At 48.2% G+C, this 16,973-nt stretch overlaps 1 protein-coding gene across 4 annotated transcripts in view; it reads right to left on the reverse strand.

The window, feature by feature from the left end:
* Positions 1–1,283: 1,283 nt before the first annotated feature.
* Positions 1,284–16,973, reverse strand: part of CEP63 (centrosomal protein 63) — a 75,322-nt gene continuing 59,632 nt past the window's right edge. For all 4 annotated transcript variants that reach the window (XM_040427689.1, XM_040427691.1, XM_040427690.1 and 1 more), the window contains 4 exons: positions 9,016–9,102; positions 6,451–6,569; positions 5,218–5,446; positions 1,284–1,847 (listed from right to left, as the gene is read on the reverse strand). In XM_040427689.1, the coding sequence (XP_040283623.1) occupies positions 1,686–1,847; positions 5,218–5,446; positions 6,451–6,569; positions 9,016–9,102 (597 nt within the window). In that variant the 3' untranslated portion in view covers positions 1,284–1,685. The remainder of the gene's footprint in view (positions 1,848–5,217; positions 5,447–6,450; positions 6,570–9,015; positions 9,103–16,973) is intronic.

Here is a 16,973-nt window from a genome sequence, read left to right on the forward strand (position 1 = left end):
AGACAGGTATAATTTTAATTAGCTGGATCCTTGGTTTAATACGGTTCATTCTGTTGAACGGCACTCTCCAAGAAAGCGGAAATAAAGTGAGTGTGACTGTATATATGTGTGCATCCCGAAACCCCACAGAACTCAGCTGTTCTGCAGTAAGCTGTGGTGCCTTGTGTAATGGATGGAGCTGGTTTCATTCCCTTCACTGGGAGCAGCACTGCAGTAACCAGCTCCATCCATGCTACACATTGGAAAGCTGTGCAGTTCCAGCATCGCAGTTATTGCAGTAATGCTGATCAGCAGGGATGTAGGGTGTTGGATTCCCATTGATTAGACATTGATAGCCTATCCTGAGGATAGACCATCAATGTAAAAATCCTGGACAACCCCTTTAAGTTCAGTTCCCCATGCTAGAGCGCAGAAGTACTATTCTAGGCAGGTGTGGTTCGTTTACTGCTACTCCATGAATATGGGTTACACCTAAAGGTTACCGGACCCCTGACAGTCAAATTATATCAGAGCACATTTATTTAGAGGTCTTAGAGGCCGTTTATATGGCGGATTTTAATGGTTGAAATCTGCTGCGTATACCGAGGCAGTTTCTGCCATGTTTATACACTTCAGAAGCAATGGACCCACTTGCGGCTAAGTTCCACTGAGTGGATCTACGAGTGGACAATCGTAGCTGTTGAAACACCATGCCAAGAAGGAACACATCCCTTCTTGGCATGGTCATGACTTTTAACTGCTGAGCTGCAAACTGCAGCGCTGCCTCCCATTGAAAACAATGCGAGTCGGACATCACGCAGGCACCGCACACCAAAATTCCAAGGGCAAAGTCAACTATGTGAATGGCCCCGTAGCCAATTACTTTACCAAACTTCTATGTATTTTTTTACATGTTCTACTTAGAGGGGTTGTCCGGGTTCAGAGCTGAACCCGTACATACCTCCATTTTCCCCCCTCCTGACAGGAGCATTGGAGCAGTGCATGCTCCGAATGCTCTCCTTTGCCCTGCGCTAAATCGCGCAGGGCAGAGGCATTTTTTGGAGATCCGGTGACGTACCGGGGCTCTCCATGGGGCTGCCAGGAAGCCCGGTGATGTCACCGGCACTGATGGGTGGGATTTAGCTCTGCCCTAGCCAGTAAAACGGCTAGGGCAGCGCTAAAGCCCGCCCATCAGAGCCGGTGACGTCACCGAACACACTGCTGGGCGGAAGTTTCTACCCGGCAGTGTGTTATTGTAAATAAGCGATTTAGCGCAGGGCAAGGGAGCGCATTGGAGCATGAGATGCTCTGATGCTTGCCTCAGGGGGGCTGCCGGGGTGAAAATAAGGGTATGTCTGGGTTCAGCTCTGAACCCGGATAATCCCTTTAAAGGTTTCATTTGAAGGGGACAAAAAGGAAACAGCAGCAAAACTCATAACAGAACTAGAGCATCAACATAAAATACAAATCGTGGGACTGTCTAGTCACTGCCATCTTGTGGAGAAAAAAAGAACCCGCACCCACACTTACACAGTCCATTCCATTCACTGTAACAGTGGTCTACAACTGGTGGCTCTGCAGCTATTGCAAAACTGCAGAAAGCCCTGACTTCCCAGAATTCCCTGGGGCTGATAAGGCATGGCAGGTGTAGAAGGTCTGCAACAGCAGGAGAGCCATCACAGGCTGGAGACCACTGCTTTATGATGTCATCTCAATTTGGTGAAGTGCTGCACTGTCCGCTGACTTTCTTGCTTTAACTCTTCGATGTGAGAGTCCAGCCGCTGAATAAGGTCCTGTGACCGGAGTTCTTCCTCCTGAAGGAACCTTGATGCTATGGTGTTTGGTGGGGTTGAGGGTGGCAGTGGGAACTGCAAAAACAGAAACAGAATGCATGACGTGAAGACTAAGAAAAAGTTTTACTGTAACCAATGGAGGGGGCACAATTTTTAAACTACAGGATTTACCTGTAACAGTTTAACTTCAAGGGGTTTCCCAGGACTGAAGTAATAATTATCACGCTGGCGAGGGTCCGACTCCCAGCAATCACACCGATCAACTGTTTGCAGGAGCTCCAACATCAAACTGCAGTGCTGCTCCTATTCAAGTCATCAATACTTCAGTCCTGGAGAACCCTATTTAAAAAATCTTCACATGTAGAGAATGGAGACATCGACACCTTGGCTCTAGATTTAGCAAATTTAAAATCTATTATCTTTATAATATGTCTTTATTACCCTTTTTTTCCTGCTTTTCATTGCAGAGAACATGACAAACATGCTATCTGCTTCTGCTGTCTGATCGCATTTATATAGTGCCGACATATTCCTCAGTGCTTTACAATCAGTCAGAAATAACACAGCAACATACAAGTCAAACATTAATACAAAAGGAATGAGGGCCCTGCTCACAAGACCTTACAATCTATGAGGAGGTAAAGGTGTAATTGAGGGCATCATCATACCTCAGACCCGAGCGAACGGACTACCAGTACAGGGAGTGAGAGACTACGGCCTACCATTTAAGGGCCAATATGGCAAGGAATAGAAGGTAAGTGCCGGAAGCGCTGCCGTTACCACTGTAGAGACCCAGATTCAAGCCTGGGGGTCAACTTACCGAGAAGGTAAGTTTACAGCAGGACCCCCGCCTAGAACGGAAAAACGCAATCTGTCACCTAAGCGTGAGGACAGAACGCGGTAGGCAGGGCAAGTCGGCACACGGCCAGTACAGCTAGTGTGAGCGAGGTAGACGGTCCGAGGTCACAACAGGAACTCCGGAACCATCCAAGTCAACAACCATACTCTCCCGAGGAGAGGGCTGTGAAGGAACAGACTCTGAAGCCTGACCAGGGCAGAAGCCACATCGGAGGGATATGCTCTGAGCAGGAGCCAAAACAGAGCCGGCAAGAAGAAGCAGACGCCGGCATAACTCCTCCAACCGAAAGGATGAGTGGGTAACAGGTAGGGGTGGGCGATATGGCCTAAAATCTATATTGCAATATAATTTTAAGCATGTGCGATATGCGATGTATATTGCGATATATTGTTTTCTATATTTGGGGGGGCGTGTTTAAACTTTTTTTTACTTTTTATTTAATAACTATTAGCCTCCTTAAGGGCTAGAACGTAGAACCCTTGTCATATTCTCTATTAGCTCTATTAGGGTGAATAGGACTTTACACTCTCCCTGCTGCCCTGTGCTTTGTGCACACAGCAGCAGGGAGCTGACCCCCCTGCCCTAAACGGTGCCATCCCCAGATCCCCCCCCCTCCCCTAAACGGTGCCATCCACAGATCCCCCCCCCCTCCCTCCCCTAAACGGTGCCATCCACAGATCCCCCCCCTCCCCTAAACGGTGCCATCCACAGATCCCCCCCCCTCCCTCCCCTAAACGGTGCCATCCACAGATCCCCCCCTCCCCTAAACGGTGCCATCCACAGATCCCCCCCCTCCCCTAAACGGTGCCATCCACAGATCCCCCCCCTCCCCTAAACGGTGCCATCCACAGATCCCCCCCCCCCCCCCCCCCCCCCCCGACGCTCACAGGAATACATTTAAAAACTAATCAGTAACTTTAACTTTATTCATTGGTGATCTCTTTACTGTATACCTTACTAGGTCTTAGCTCCGATAACAGCAGGCAGTGCGGGGGGCGGCGCCTGCGCCGCCTAGTGGGAGGAGCAGGCGCGTGACTTCAGTGGGTGAGTGCCGCCCGCCCGCACTGCATGCGGTTACCGGAGCTAAGACCTAGTAAGGTATACAGTAAAGAGATCACCAATTAATAAAGTTACAGTTACTGATTAGTTTTTAAATGTTCTACTGTCAGCGGCATGGCCCTGTATATTCTAACCCCCAGGCAAGCGTCCCTGTCACCATGGGAACGCCTGGGGGTTAGAATATACCATCGGATTTGAGTTTTCACGCGCTCACTGAGATCGTGAAAACTCAATGATTTACTGTCAGTCCCTCCCCTCCTCCTCTTTTGTCATTGGTGGTCAGCGGCACAGTGGGGAGAGACTCTCCTTCTCCCCTGTGCCCAGTGTGCCGGCTCAGGAGAAGATGGTGCGCGCAGAGAGCGCGATCATATCGCGGTCCGGCGATATAGGCGATATGCTCAAAATCCATATCGTGGCACAAATTTATATCGCATATCGCCTATATCGTCTATATCGCCCACCCCTATACCACACCACATCCGAAGAGGAGGGAATGGTAGTAGGTGAGGGAACCGTAGTCCCGCCAGAGCCAACTTAGAATTCGAAAGGCGCTGCAGACAGCCCTCTCGTCCATGAGACCGCTTGCGCAGGGAAGCAAAGCAGCAAGAAGACGCAATGGGTACGCATCCAGCAGCCATGAACACTGCACGGGTGGAAGGGCCAACTAGCATGGTCAAGTAGATAGCAAGTAGACCGCGTCCGGACCAGGTGGAAGCAGAATGATCTCTCCGGAGAAGAGTGTAAGGCGTGTGGCTAGCATCGTAACCCAAGGGAAACACGTATGTCGCGGGAGGAAGGGGGACATACGTACGGTCAGCCCCGTAAGCAGTGAGAATGCCAACCCACCTACAGAAGGAGAAGGCATACACGGCCCATACAATGCACAGAGCGCGCATGAATGTTCATCTACTGTAAATATTCACTCTGGGAAGGGGGCCATCGACAGAGCCCCACAGTATCTACAGAAGTATATAATAGAATATCTATAATAGAAAATGCCTAATCTTGTCCGCAATTGCGGACAATAGGACATGTTCTATTTTTTTGCGGAAACTGAAGCACGGATGCGGAAGTGTGGATCCGCAAATGCGGATGCGGACAGCACATTCTGGCCCTATTGAAAATGAATGGGTTTGCACCCGTTCCGCAAAATTGCAGAACGGATGCGGACCCATTTTGCGGACGTGTGAATGGACCCTAATTGAACTATTCTAATATACATTTTTTATTTTTTATTGTGGCAATACTTCTACCAGTCCACTCTGGAATCCAAAAACTATGCAGACACCTCCTTTATCAGTTTGGACCTGGTTTTATTTTTAAAGATGCTGCTTGGTTTCGTATTAAACAGCAACAAACTCATCCCAAGAGGGAAAAAAGGGCATGGGAAATGGTTTCGGTGCCAACATTGTGTGTGTGTGAGATTTCACTATGTGGCTGCAATGTGTGCTCCCAGGACAGTACTAGGAAGAAAATGTGATGGTAAAAGCAGGAAACTACCCACTAGTAAAGTCACATCCACCTCACCTGTGCCCCTTGGTGGGAATCTTCAGCATCTCCATCATCAACCTTGAAGGGTTCAGAAGACACTGACTCCAGGGAACCGGTCCTACTTAACCCTTGCAGAACACAGGCAGCTTTCTGGTTAGCGTACACTGATCGCTGTAGGTCCTCATACCGCTGTGACACTTCATTCAGATGCTCATTCAGTGCTTTCAGCTCCTCTTTATGTCCACCTAACAGCTCCTGTGTTCTCCTATGGAATGTCATAAGCATATTACACAATGGAAATGTAGTTGAAAAAAAACAGCAAAATACGCAGGTCAAGATGCATCTCTATACTTTCAATTTTGGCAATAAGCATCATATTATATATATATATATATATGCACCAGAACCTACATAATATATATGCCCCATACTGGATACACACCTTTCTTGATTTATATGATTTTTTGTATTACAATAGAAAAGATAAGAGCGTTAGAAGGTCTTCAACCCCTTAGTGACCACCAACCACACCTTATTTTAGTTTTAGTAAAAAAAAAATTCTCCAAGTTAAGACATACACATTTTTCCACTGAAAAAACTGCTTCTCAATGAACAAAAAACTTACAAAAATAACATATTTGTTATAGCTGTGTCTGTAATGACTCGCAGTATAAAACGATCATGTAATTTATCCTTCATATAAACCTTCAATTTATATGTTGTTATATAACTGTTATTGTAATCAGATTGTAAAAATGTGCTTTTTTTTTGTTGGTTATGAAAACTACATTATAAATAAAATCTTTAAAAAACATGTGAGGCCATCTATCCAACAGCTAAAGATTGGCCAAAACTGGGTCATGCAGAAGGACAAGGTCTCCAGCACACCAGCAAATCTAAATCTGGCCAATCTCCAGAAAAAGGAACCCCCAATTAAAGGAGAGCTCTCCGTCACTACGTAAGTTCTGAGCACGCTCAGCTATTTTCAGAAATCCCATAGTGGTGATTGAAGAACGCACTGCGCAAGCATGGCCACTACTCCATTCCCCACTACGAGATACTCAGATATTTTCTGAACTGCCATAATGGTGAACAGAGGGTGGCCTCGCATGTGCAGCTGCTCTTAGTTCACTACAGGGACCCAATTCTGGAGATAGGAATGGGTCCCAAAGTTGTGACCTGCACCTATCTGACACTGATGGCATATCCTGCTATCAATGTCTGAGATGAGCCAACCCCTTTAACATTACAATGCGCCCGTCTCCTTACCCCTCCACTGCGCTGTGGATATCAGACTGTCTCGTGTGCAGAACAAGCTCCAGATTTCTCCTCGCCTGCGACAATTCATTCTGTAGACTCTGATTTTCACATTCCAGGTTATCTAAAGCCTGTAAATAATGCATAAAATGCAAACAATGAAAGGCAAGGTTATAAAAAGTCAGCTCACTAAATTTAGCAAAAATCTGGTACGCAACCCCTGGTCGCTCAAATGTACTAATGAAATAATTGTGAGGTGCTAAAATCAAAAAAAGTTTATTGGTGCACATAGAAAGTAGGTGAATTAAAATCCAACTTGTGTATGGTGTCACGTCCACAAGCCAAGGTAAAGTTACCAACTGGGATCTCAATTAGCCTATACTGGAGTCCCGTAATAATTGAACCTCATCAGGCGGTATCGCACAGTTGGAATGGACAGTGGACCGCGCATCAAACTTAGGCTTTGGGCGTGCAGCTGATCAAACACCAGATGTGTGCATGTGGGAGACAGTGCCAGCGTACAGTGCTCAGCTTGTCCCTAATATACAAGCCGTGCAGGAGAGAGTAACCACAATAAATGTGCCTATACCCCAGCACATCTGTAGAAGTTCCACTAATGCCTAGCTCGTCCTGCACATGCCGCACATCTAAAGACCTAGCACTTCAGCTCTACGCGTTTCTGCATCAAATAAATGCCTCATGAGGAGCAACTAATGTGGGCGTGGAAAGGAAGCGGAAATACACTGCGGTTAGGCACATAAAGATGCGCTACCCCGCACACATAGGGGCAGCGATCCGGCGCTATGATGGCTGTGAAACGGCCGCCACAGCTGGGAATATTTATAGGGGAAAGCTCCACCTACCAGCGACGTCGTAATAGAACGCAGCGCACCGAGCAGTGAAGATCACATGCTCTGCTCGGACCCGTGCTGCCTCTAGATGAGGGGAGTCCAAATCGAGTACCAGACTCTTACTGTCTAACAGGAACCCCTAGTGGACATCTAACGCTAGGACACTGAGGTAAAGGGATACATAGCCAGAACGGTGATGACAGATGTAAAGACAAGTATGTACGAAGAAAGATGTTAGATGGAATTATAAGTCAGTGCAATATAGAGATGTGTCAATCACGTCAAAAGACGCTCTCTATATCACACCAATTACAGAAAAAATGTCAAACTGTAAAGTTGTGAAACTAGATAGGAGAAGCCGGTAAGGATGCGCTTAAAGGAAACACAAATAAGAAATGTGGTCATTCAGACCCATCAGACGCCTAGTGTCCAAACGAAAGATCCACTGTGCCTCTTTTTGCAACACCCGTCTATCAAAGTCACCTCCTCTAACCGAGAGTCTAATGACTTTGATTCCTTGAAAACGGAAGGCATTCAGGTCATGATGGCATGATGTTCAGCCACATGTCTCGCCACAGGGGTGTCGGCCTCCTTTCTGATGTCGTATAAATGCTCCCCTACACGCCTCCTAAATTCCCTGCCGCATACACACGTTATCAAATAAACCAAGCCCGTGGTGCAACAATTGATAAAAGACCTGATGAAAAATGTGCGGCCAGTGTTGGTACTAGAGAAAGTTCTACCTTTTGCCGATAGCATTGCAGGCAATGCAACGTCTGCATTTAAAGGTCCCTAGAAGTTGTTCTCCAAGGGGATTTACAGGTTGTACGCTAGGGGAATGGGGGCTATGAACAAGGCGGTCCCTAATGTTTCTACCTCTCCTAAAAGTAATGGAAGGGGTCGCCCCCACCAGGTGACCAACATCAGGGTCCGCCTGTAAGATGCCCCAAAACTGGGCGGGGGATCTGCCTGCAGAGGGCGTTTCTATTACGACGTCGCTGGTAGGTGGAGCTTTCCCCTATAAATATTCCCAGCTCTGGCGGCCGTTTCACAGCCATCATAGCGCCGGATCGCTGCCCCTATGTGAGCGGGGTAGCGCATTTTTTTGTGCCTAATCGCTCCTTTCCACGCCCACATTAGTTGCTCCTCATGAGGCATTTATTTGATGCAGAAACGCGTAGAGCTGGAGTGCTAGGTCTTTAGATGTGCGGCATGTGCAGGACGAGCTAGGCATTCGTGGAACTTCTACAGATGTGCTGGGGTATAGGCACATTTATTGTGGTTACTCTCTCCTGCACGGCTTGTATATTAGGGACAAGCTGAGCACTGTACGCTGGCAGTGTCTCCCACATGCACACATCTGGTGTTTGATCAGCTGCACGCCCAAAGCCTAAGTTTGATGCGCGGTCCACTGTCCATTCCAACTGTGCGATACCGCCTGATGAGGTTCATTTATTACGGGACTCCAGTATAGGTTAATTGAGATCCCAGTTGGTAACTTGTACCTTGGCTTGTGGACGTGACACCATACACAAGTTGGATTTTAATTCATCTACTTTCTATGTGCACCAATAAACTTTTTTTGATTTTAGCACCCCACAATTATTTCATCAGTACATTTAAAGTAAAAGAAAAGCCAGTGTCATCTATTCTACATTGCATAGCCAACATAGGAATAGATGACATTTCTATGCCGCACTACTGCTCAGACGTCCTTCCATCTTACCAGTCGTACATCTGGCTCTTGTTTCTCCAACATCTCAGTCAGCTGCCGGTTCTCCTCCCGTAAGGTTTTCACAGCTGCCAGCAAAACCTTAATATAAGAAAATGCCATACAGTATTTTAGTTCATATAATAAGATTAGTTAATACATAAATATATAAAAAGACAGACTTTGAAGCCAAGGATAATGTCATTTAAATAGCACCTATTAGCAGGATAAACCCTATTAAACTAGACATAATGCCTGCTAGACTAAAAGCATGCTTGTACTGTACCTATCCATTGTGGCTTTCTGTATCAAACGGGCTCTGTGACTCCTCTCCATCTAGGGTTGAGCGGTAAACCGGTGTCAGCGATATGGCGATATCGCTGTTTCCTAATAACCGCAGTATTTTGTGACGTCATAGAAGCAGTCACATGTGCGCTGACAGCTTCTACATCTGTGTCCGCACACCCCTGCATAAGAGTACTCACAACCCCATACAATATAACGTCTACTTGTGGCTGCCCCCACACAGTATAATGTCTTCTTGTGCCCCCTGTGACAACTCAGGGTCATTTAGCTCTCTAGGATTGCCGACTTCTCACCTTAGACGGTTGGCACACCTCAAGAAGCCACTCCAACACTGCAGATTTGGGTGCAAACTGGCCACGACCAGCTTTATTATCACTTTTACAGCAGTCCAAACATATCATAAATACAAATCCTCGGCCGTCTGGCCACTGACTACACAGTATTTCTCCCTCTATCGGGATCTGGGTCTACCACCCAGCTCCCCAAAACACAGCACAGTGCTTACCCCACACAGGGTTAGAGGGTCCTGGCTCCCACAGGCCTTGGCGCAGCCTGATCCTTCCCCAGACAGGGAGCCCTGGTTGAGGAGCTCAGCCCACATTTATCCGAGCTCCTCAGCCAGCTGCTAGTTACCTTCATTACCAGCCTGGCTGATACACACAGTGGAAAATAACTATTTTCCCAGCCTTTCTTGTTCTCACCCAGCTTCCTCTGGGTGAGATACACCATTTTAATGGCCCTCATATGGCCCTCTGGCAGCTCCACTTCCACACCCCATACAGTATAATGTATCCCCTTGTGGCTGCCCCATACAGTATAATGTCTCCTTGTGGCTGCCCCCATACAGTATAACGTCTCCTTGTGGCTGCCCCATACAGTGCAACGTCTCCTTGTGGCTGCCCCCATACAGTGTAACGTCTCCTTGTGGCTGCCCCCATACAGTGTAACGTCTCCTTGTGGCTGCCCCCATACAGTGTAACGTCTCCTTGCGGCTGCCCCCATACAATATAACGTCTCCTTGCGGCTGCCCCCATACAGTATAACGTCTCCTTGTGGCTGCCCCATACAGTATAACGTGTCCTTGTGGCCCCCCATACAGTATAACGTCTCCTTGTGGCTGCCCCATACAGTATAACGTCTCCTTGTGGCTGCCCCCATACAGTATAAAGTCTCCTTGTGGCTGCCCCCATACAGTATAACGTCTCCTTGTGGCTGCCCCATACAGTATAATGTCTCCTTGTGGCTGCCCCATACAGTATAATGTCTCCTTGTGGCTGCCCCCATACAGTATAACGTCTCCTTGTGGCTGCCCCCATACAGTATAATGTCTCCTTGTGGCTGACCCCATACAGTATAACGTGTCCTTGTGGCCCCCCATACAGTATAACGTCTCCTTGTGGCTGCCCCCATACAGTATAACGTCTCCTTGTGGCTGACCCCATTCAGTATAACGTCTCCTTGTGGCTGCCCCCATACAGTATAACGTCTCCTTGCGGCTTCCCCCATACAGTATAACGTCTCCTTGTGGCTGCCCCATACAGTATAATGTCTCCTTGTGGCCCCCATACAGTATAACATCTCCTTGTGGCCCCCATACAGTATAACATCTCCTTGTGGCTTCCCCATACAGTATAACGTCTCCTTGTGGCTTCCCCCATACAGTATAACGTCTCCTTGTGGCTGCCCCCATACAGTGTAACGTCTCCTTGTGGCTGCCCCCATACAGTGTAACGTCTCCCTGTGGCTGCCCCCATACAGTATAACGTCTCCTTGTGGCTGCCCCAATACAGTGCAACGTCTCCTTGTGGCTGCCCCTATACAGTATAACGTCTCCTTGCGGCTGCCCCCATACAGTACAACGTCACCTTGCGGCTGCCCCCATACGGTATAACACCACCGCTCCGTTCTGGCTCCAGTCCATGATCTTCTAGTACCTGGACTGTAAACCTCTGGACAGGGTCACATGTGTCACTGTGTCCAGTCAGTAGCCTCCGAGGTGATGTGTCCTCAGATGGCACGCCCCTTCTGGGTCATCTGCCACTTTTTACAAATTCATCCCAACGTCGTTCTAAAATCACAAGGAATATATTCTACAAACCTAGATGTTCTTCATGGAAAGTGGACCACGATGGATCTCTGCCATGAGAAATAGATCAGGCAAAATGTTTTCGTGTTGCCTATAGCAGCCAAACAGATGACACTTTTCATCTGGTCGGTCATTCGGGGCGACACTGTCTAGAGTAGACTATGGTAATCTAAAAGGATGGTTTTATGTCTTTCATTATATACTTGTTAAAGGGACCTTATATCATCAGGAGTAGTGTGAATATAAACATTTATTCTGACTCCAGTCAGTGCTATGGAGGCGGAGCTTCACTGGGAAGTGCCTCCTGCATTGAGCTGCTTCTGTTATTCCTCCTAGAAATGTTATGCATGAATTGACAACTGGGTGTTGTAAAAGGGTATACGGATATCTTGTGTATATTCCCTAAATGCTTTAGAAAGGGATTACCTATTAAACTCTCAGAAAGGGGCAAGTGTGCATCTGAAGTACAAAAATACTTAGAGAGAGATTTATCAAAACTGCTGTAAAGTAGAACTGGATTCGTTGCCCATTGCAACCAATCAGATTCCACCTTTAATTATTCAGAACTCCTTTAGAAAATGAAAGGTGGAATCTGATCGGTTGCTAAGGAAACTACATCACTTTTGATAGATCTCCCTCTTAATTTCTACTTTCTACTGTGGTGCCCAGGTTTGAGATGAGCAGCAGAATCTGGGGAGAATACCCCTAGTGTGATTCGCAGACCTGCTGTAAAGTCCTGATCATCTCTGGGGTCCTTGGGGACAAAAGTACATAGCACTCAGCGAAATATATGTCTAAATGATGGTGTACAGTGCTAAGTAATAAATGAACCACAACTAGGGATGTCCCGATACCATTTGTTTACGAGTACCGATACTTTTATTTAAGTACTCACCGATACCAATTATAACAGTTTTATGTAGTTTTGCAACAGCTGGAGGCACACTGGGTGGGAAACACTGGCATTTAAGGAGGGGAATGGGCATATGAAGGGAGAGAATGGGCATATAACAGTGTTTCCCAACTAGCGTGCCTCCAGCTGTTGCAAAATTACAACTCCCAGCATGCCCGGACAGCCAAAGGCTGTCCGGGCATGCTGGAAGGTGTAGTTTTGCAACAGCTGGAGGCACACTGGTTGGGAATCACTATTATATACCCATCCCCCCCCCCCCCAACTTATTTTATATTCACTGTTTGAACCTGAAATGGAGAGAAATTAACAGAATTTCTCCTCCATGTCATGCACCATACCCACCTGGCCTGCTGTAATCCTTCCCATGCGGATGCACCAGAGTACTGGGAGGAAGTGGCTTTAACTTCCTCCCAGTGCTAGGCAACCGCATGGGACTTGGGAGCCGCCGCACAGAAGTCCCGCCCCCACGCCGATCAGCTGGGACATGATCAGCTGGAGCCAACCGAGAGGTAAGGCGCAAGCGCATTAGGTGGTCCCTTCTCCCCAACTCTGGTGTGAAATTTCCCTACCCTGTCGTTGTGCGTCTGCGCGGCACACCTTCCAAAGCTGGGAACGTCATGTCCAGTGCGACCGGGTCACAACAGGAAGTGACGAGGGTAGGGAAATTTCACGGAACACAGCAGCCGCACGGAAGCCGACACGGGACCCACCGGCGCTGTCCCCACCGCTGATCATCTGGGACACGGGACCCATGGCCATCAGGTATCGACAGTGGTATCGGCAACATTTGCACGAGTACAAGTACTCGTGCAAATATCCGGTATCGGTCCCGATATCGATACTGGTTATCGGTAGATCCCTAACCACAACACACACAAATGCACAACTACACCTTGTCCAGTTGCAAGAAAATGTAAGTGAACCCTTTGGAATTGTCCCGCAAAAAGTTTACATTTACTTTTACACTATTGAGACATTAAAAATTGGATTTTTTGTACTCACCGTAAAATCCTTTTCTCGTAGTAGGCATTGGGGGACACAGCACCATGGGTATATGTCCAACTACCACTAGGAGGCACTAGACACAAAAAGTGTTGGCTCCTCCCCGTTGGGCTATACCCTCTCCACAGGCACAAGGCTATTCAGTTTGTACCAAAAGCAGTAGGAGAGAGAAAAAAGGCAAGGAACCAACAACTCCCGTACCGGGAAAGATCAAGAAACCAGCCCGGAAAATCGGAAGTAAAAACATAGGGTGGGATCTGTGTCCCCCAATGCCTACTACGAGAAAAGGATTTTACGGTGAGTACAAAAAATCCAATTTTCTCGTGCATGGCATTGGGGGACACAGCACCATGGGACGTCCCAAAGCAGTCCCCGAGGGTGGGAAAAGAACAGCCATGCCACCGGTTGGGTAAACAGGTGCAGGAGAACCACGTGACCCAACAGTAGAAAACACGGAACGGGCAAGAGGTTCCATAACAAGGAAGAAACCTCAAGGAAGAGTCAGTGAAGACTGTCAGCACCCCAGGAGAAAAGCCTGGAAGAAAATCCCAAATGCAAGAAGGCGGCAAAAGGGAACACCGAGCTCAGCCAAGGGCTGGAGAAAAAATTAGGACAGCACCGCGTGTTGGGACTACCTAACGCTCTAAATTGTCTCAGACCCAAAGAGCGAAAAAACCTGTGGCCAACCCCTGATAGGCCAGGGGAGAAAGCTAACAAGGCTCACATGTGAAGGGAGCAGGTCTCCCCTCACCGCAAGGCAGGTGATGAAGTTAAGTGCCCTATTAAAAAGGCAAACCGCCAACCCTTGGAGAAGGAGGGGGTTGTAGGTAAAAAGCCAGGAAAAAAAGAGTAAGACCTGCGTTCCAAAAACAGGAGACGAGGCACGAGCCTCTGAAAACAAGATATCACTGTGAAGCGTAAGACCAGAGGAAACTCTGGGCATGTGACGCATCAGGGAAAAAAGGAACCAGATACAGGCCCAGGAAATCTCAGCAGGACACACTGGACTGAAAGACATGGAACTAGAAGGAGAGTACTCCCAACAGCCTAAGGAGGAAAGGTTCTACAACAGGCGGAGGTCCCTCCCGAAGGAGACTATACGGCGGAATTGCAAACCGTAGCGCTAAACCACTCAATACCAGGTACTTGACGTGGGAGGATGGGAAAAGAGACACGAATCCCAAGAAGACCACAAGGCTATTGGGACCCAAAAAGGGAACAATCAACCCAGGCCCCGACCCCTCCAAAAAAAAAAAACAAAAAAAAAAAAACGATTGTCATGCAGAACCTGAGTGGTCAAATGAACGGGGACAGGGACTCCAGAAAGGAGTACCCGGAATGGGCTCACAAGGAACCAGGAGCTGAACCACCAGAAGACAACGCAAGCCAGAATATCCAGGAAAGGAGAAATGGAACTAACATAGGGGAAGGGACATTGGCCATGGACAACTATCCATTCCAAGAACAGTGACTAGCAAACTGTATACATTGTCCCAGAGAGGGCAAGTACAGCAGCTCGGGATGTACCACTAAATTGACAGACATCCATATGCATAAGGAATGCAGAAGTCGCCATGAAAAAGCCTACACAGAAGAGACTACGGGAGAGACTACACAGAAATGTAGAAACCAGCTGCGACTGGCGTACTGAAAACTCCCAGGGGGGAGAAAGTACCTGACAGGTGCAAACGACGGCAAGGTCCAAGGGGACTGCCCCTCTGACATGTAGTACAACTAAGCAGAGAATATAAGGGAATACCGAGAACACCTGGACCCAGAAGGAACTACGGGACCCTGTCCGATGCCAGAGCAATCAGCTGAAAAATTACCTGCCAGGCAGGTGTGTGGCGCTCAGTGGTCCTGTCCCTGACCCGTCAGGGAGGACGTCCAGCGACGAAAAATGCCGATGACCCCGGAAGGATTCCATTTGGCGGAGGACATCCAGCGATGACCGAAAAACTGTTGCAGCAGCCGATGCTCACCAGCGACGTGCCCCAACAAGGTAGAAGATCCAGTGGAGATCCCTGTACTCCACCAGGAATGGGCCACTCTGTAATAGGAAACAACGCGAGTACTCCTCTATAACATGGGGTAACGCGAAGCGCAGCATACCGTAGTACCCTATAGAGATGGCAAGAGCACAAATGCCAACAACCACCTGGCCATGGTGTAGGGAGCATGGTTGTATGTGGACCACCATGCAGATCAGAACAGATCAGCCATATACTGGAGCTACAATAAGTGGCACTAGACCGACAAGGTGGGGGTTGGGCTGGCCCACCCCTGCCAGATATGGTAACCATGCATATGCAGAACCAGGATGGCCTGTTGTAGACAGTGCCCTGAGAAGTACAAGGAGACCATTGAGCACGACAGAAACGGAGTGGAGATGTATGGAAGAACCAAAAGGGTGAAACCAACATCCGCAGCACAGATCAGAACCTGGGGCAGAAAACACCCAGTAATACAGAAACTGTATGGGCCACAGATTGCACCATAGGGCCCAGCACTTTGAGTAATACAACCACACGCCTAAAATATAGGGAAAGTGGCTGCATGTCTAAGGAGAGTGGAAACATAGCCACAGAAACTGGGAATGCAACAGCATTTGGAGGGTACAGGTACTCAACCTGTAAAGTAGAAATATGGCTGCGTAGTGCAGATATGACCAGAAAGGTGTAATGGGTACAGCATCTGAGATGGTAGAGGTACTACCTTTAAGATCGGAGCAATGTGGCCACATGGTGCACCCTAGAACCAGGGAGGTGCAACAGCTACCGCGTTAGCAATGGTGCCTATATTCCGCCCGGGAAGCGGAAAATAGGGCCGCACGGTACCACAAAGAACAAGACAGGTGCACACTACAATCAGGTAGGTGAAATGGCAACTGAAGGAGGCCCTCTATTTCGCCTGAAAAAAAGGGAAACAGGGCCGCATAGTACACCATAGAGCCGGACAGGTGTAACGGCTGCAGCATCAGAGGCGGTGCAGGAACTCTACCTATGAAGGGAGTAAGATGGCTGTTTGGTGCACACTATGATGAGGTAGGTGCAATGACCACGGCAATTGGAGGAGGCCTCAATATCTCGTCCGGTAAGGGAGACAAAATGCCACATGGTACACCATAAAGCTAGACAGGAGCAACAGCATCAGGAGATGGTGCAGGTACTCTACCCATGAAGGGACCAAGGTGGCAGCTTGGTGCCGACTAGAACCAGACAGAGGCAATTCTACGGCAATAGAAAGTGGCCTCTATATCTCGCCCGTAGGGAGAAATGTTGCCGCATGGAACACAATAGAGCCCGCCAGGGGTATTGGCTACAGCATCGGAGATGGTGTAGGTACTCACCATGAAAAGGAGCAAAAAAGTCTGGGAACAGACAGGAGCAATTGCTACGGCAATTGAAGGAGGCCTGTATATCCCGCCCAGAAGGGAGAAATAGTGCCGCATGGAACACCATAGCGCCAGCCAGATGTATCGGCTACAGTATCAGGAGATGGTGTAGGTACTCTACCTATGAAAGGAGCACAGTGGCTGGGAACAGACAGGTGCAATCGCCACGGCAATTGAAGGAGGCCTGTATATCCCGCCCAGAAGGGAGAAATAGTGCCGCATGGAACACCATAGCGCCAGCCAGATGTATCGGCTACAGCATCAGGAGATGG

This window comes from Bufo bufo, chromosome 4 (assembly GCF_905171765.1).
Source record: "Bufo bufo chromosome 4, aBufBuf1.1, whole genome shotgun sequence".
In the NCBI taxonomy this organism is placed as follows: domain Eukaryota; kingdom Metazoa; phylum Chordata; class Amphibia; order Anura; family Bufonidae; genus Bufo; species Bufo bufo.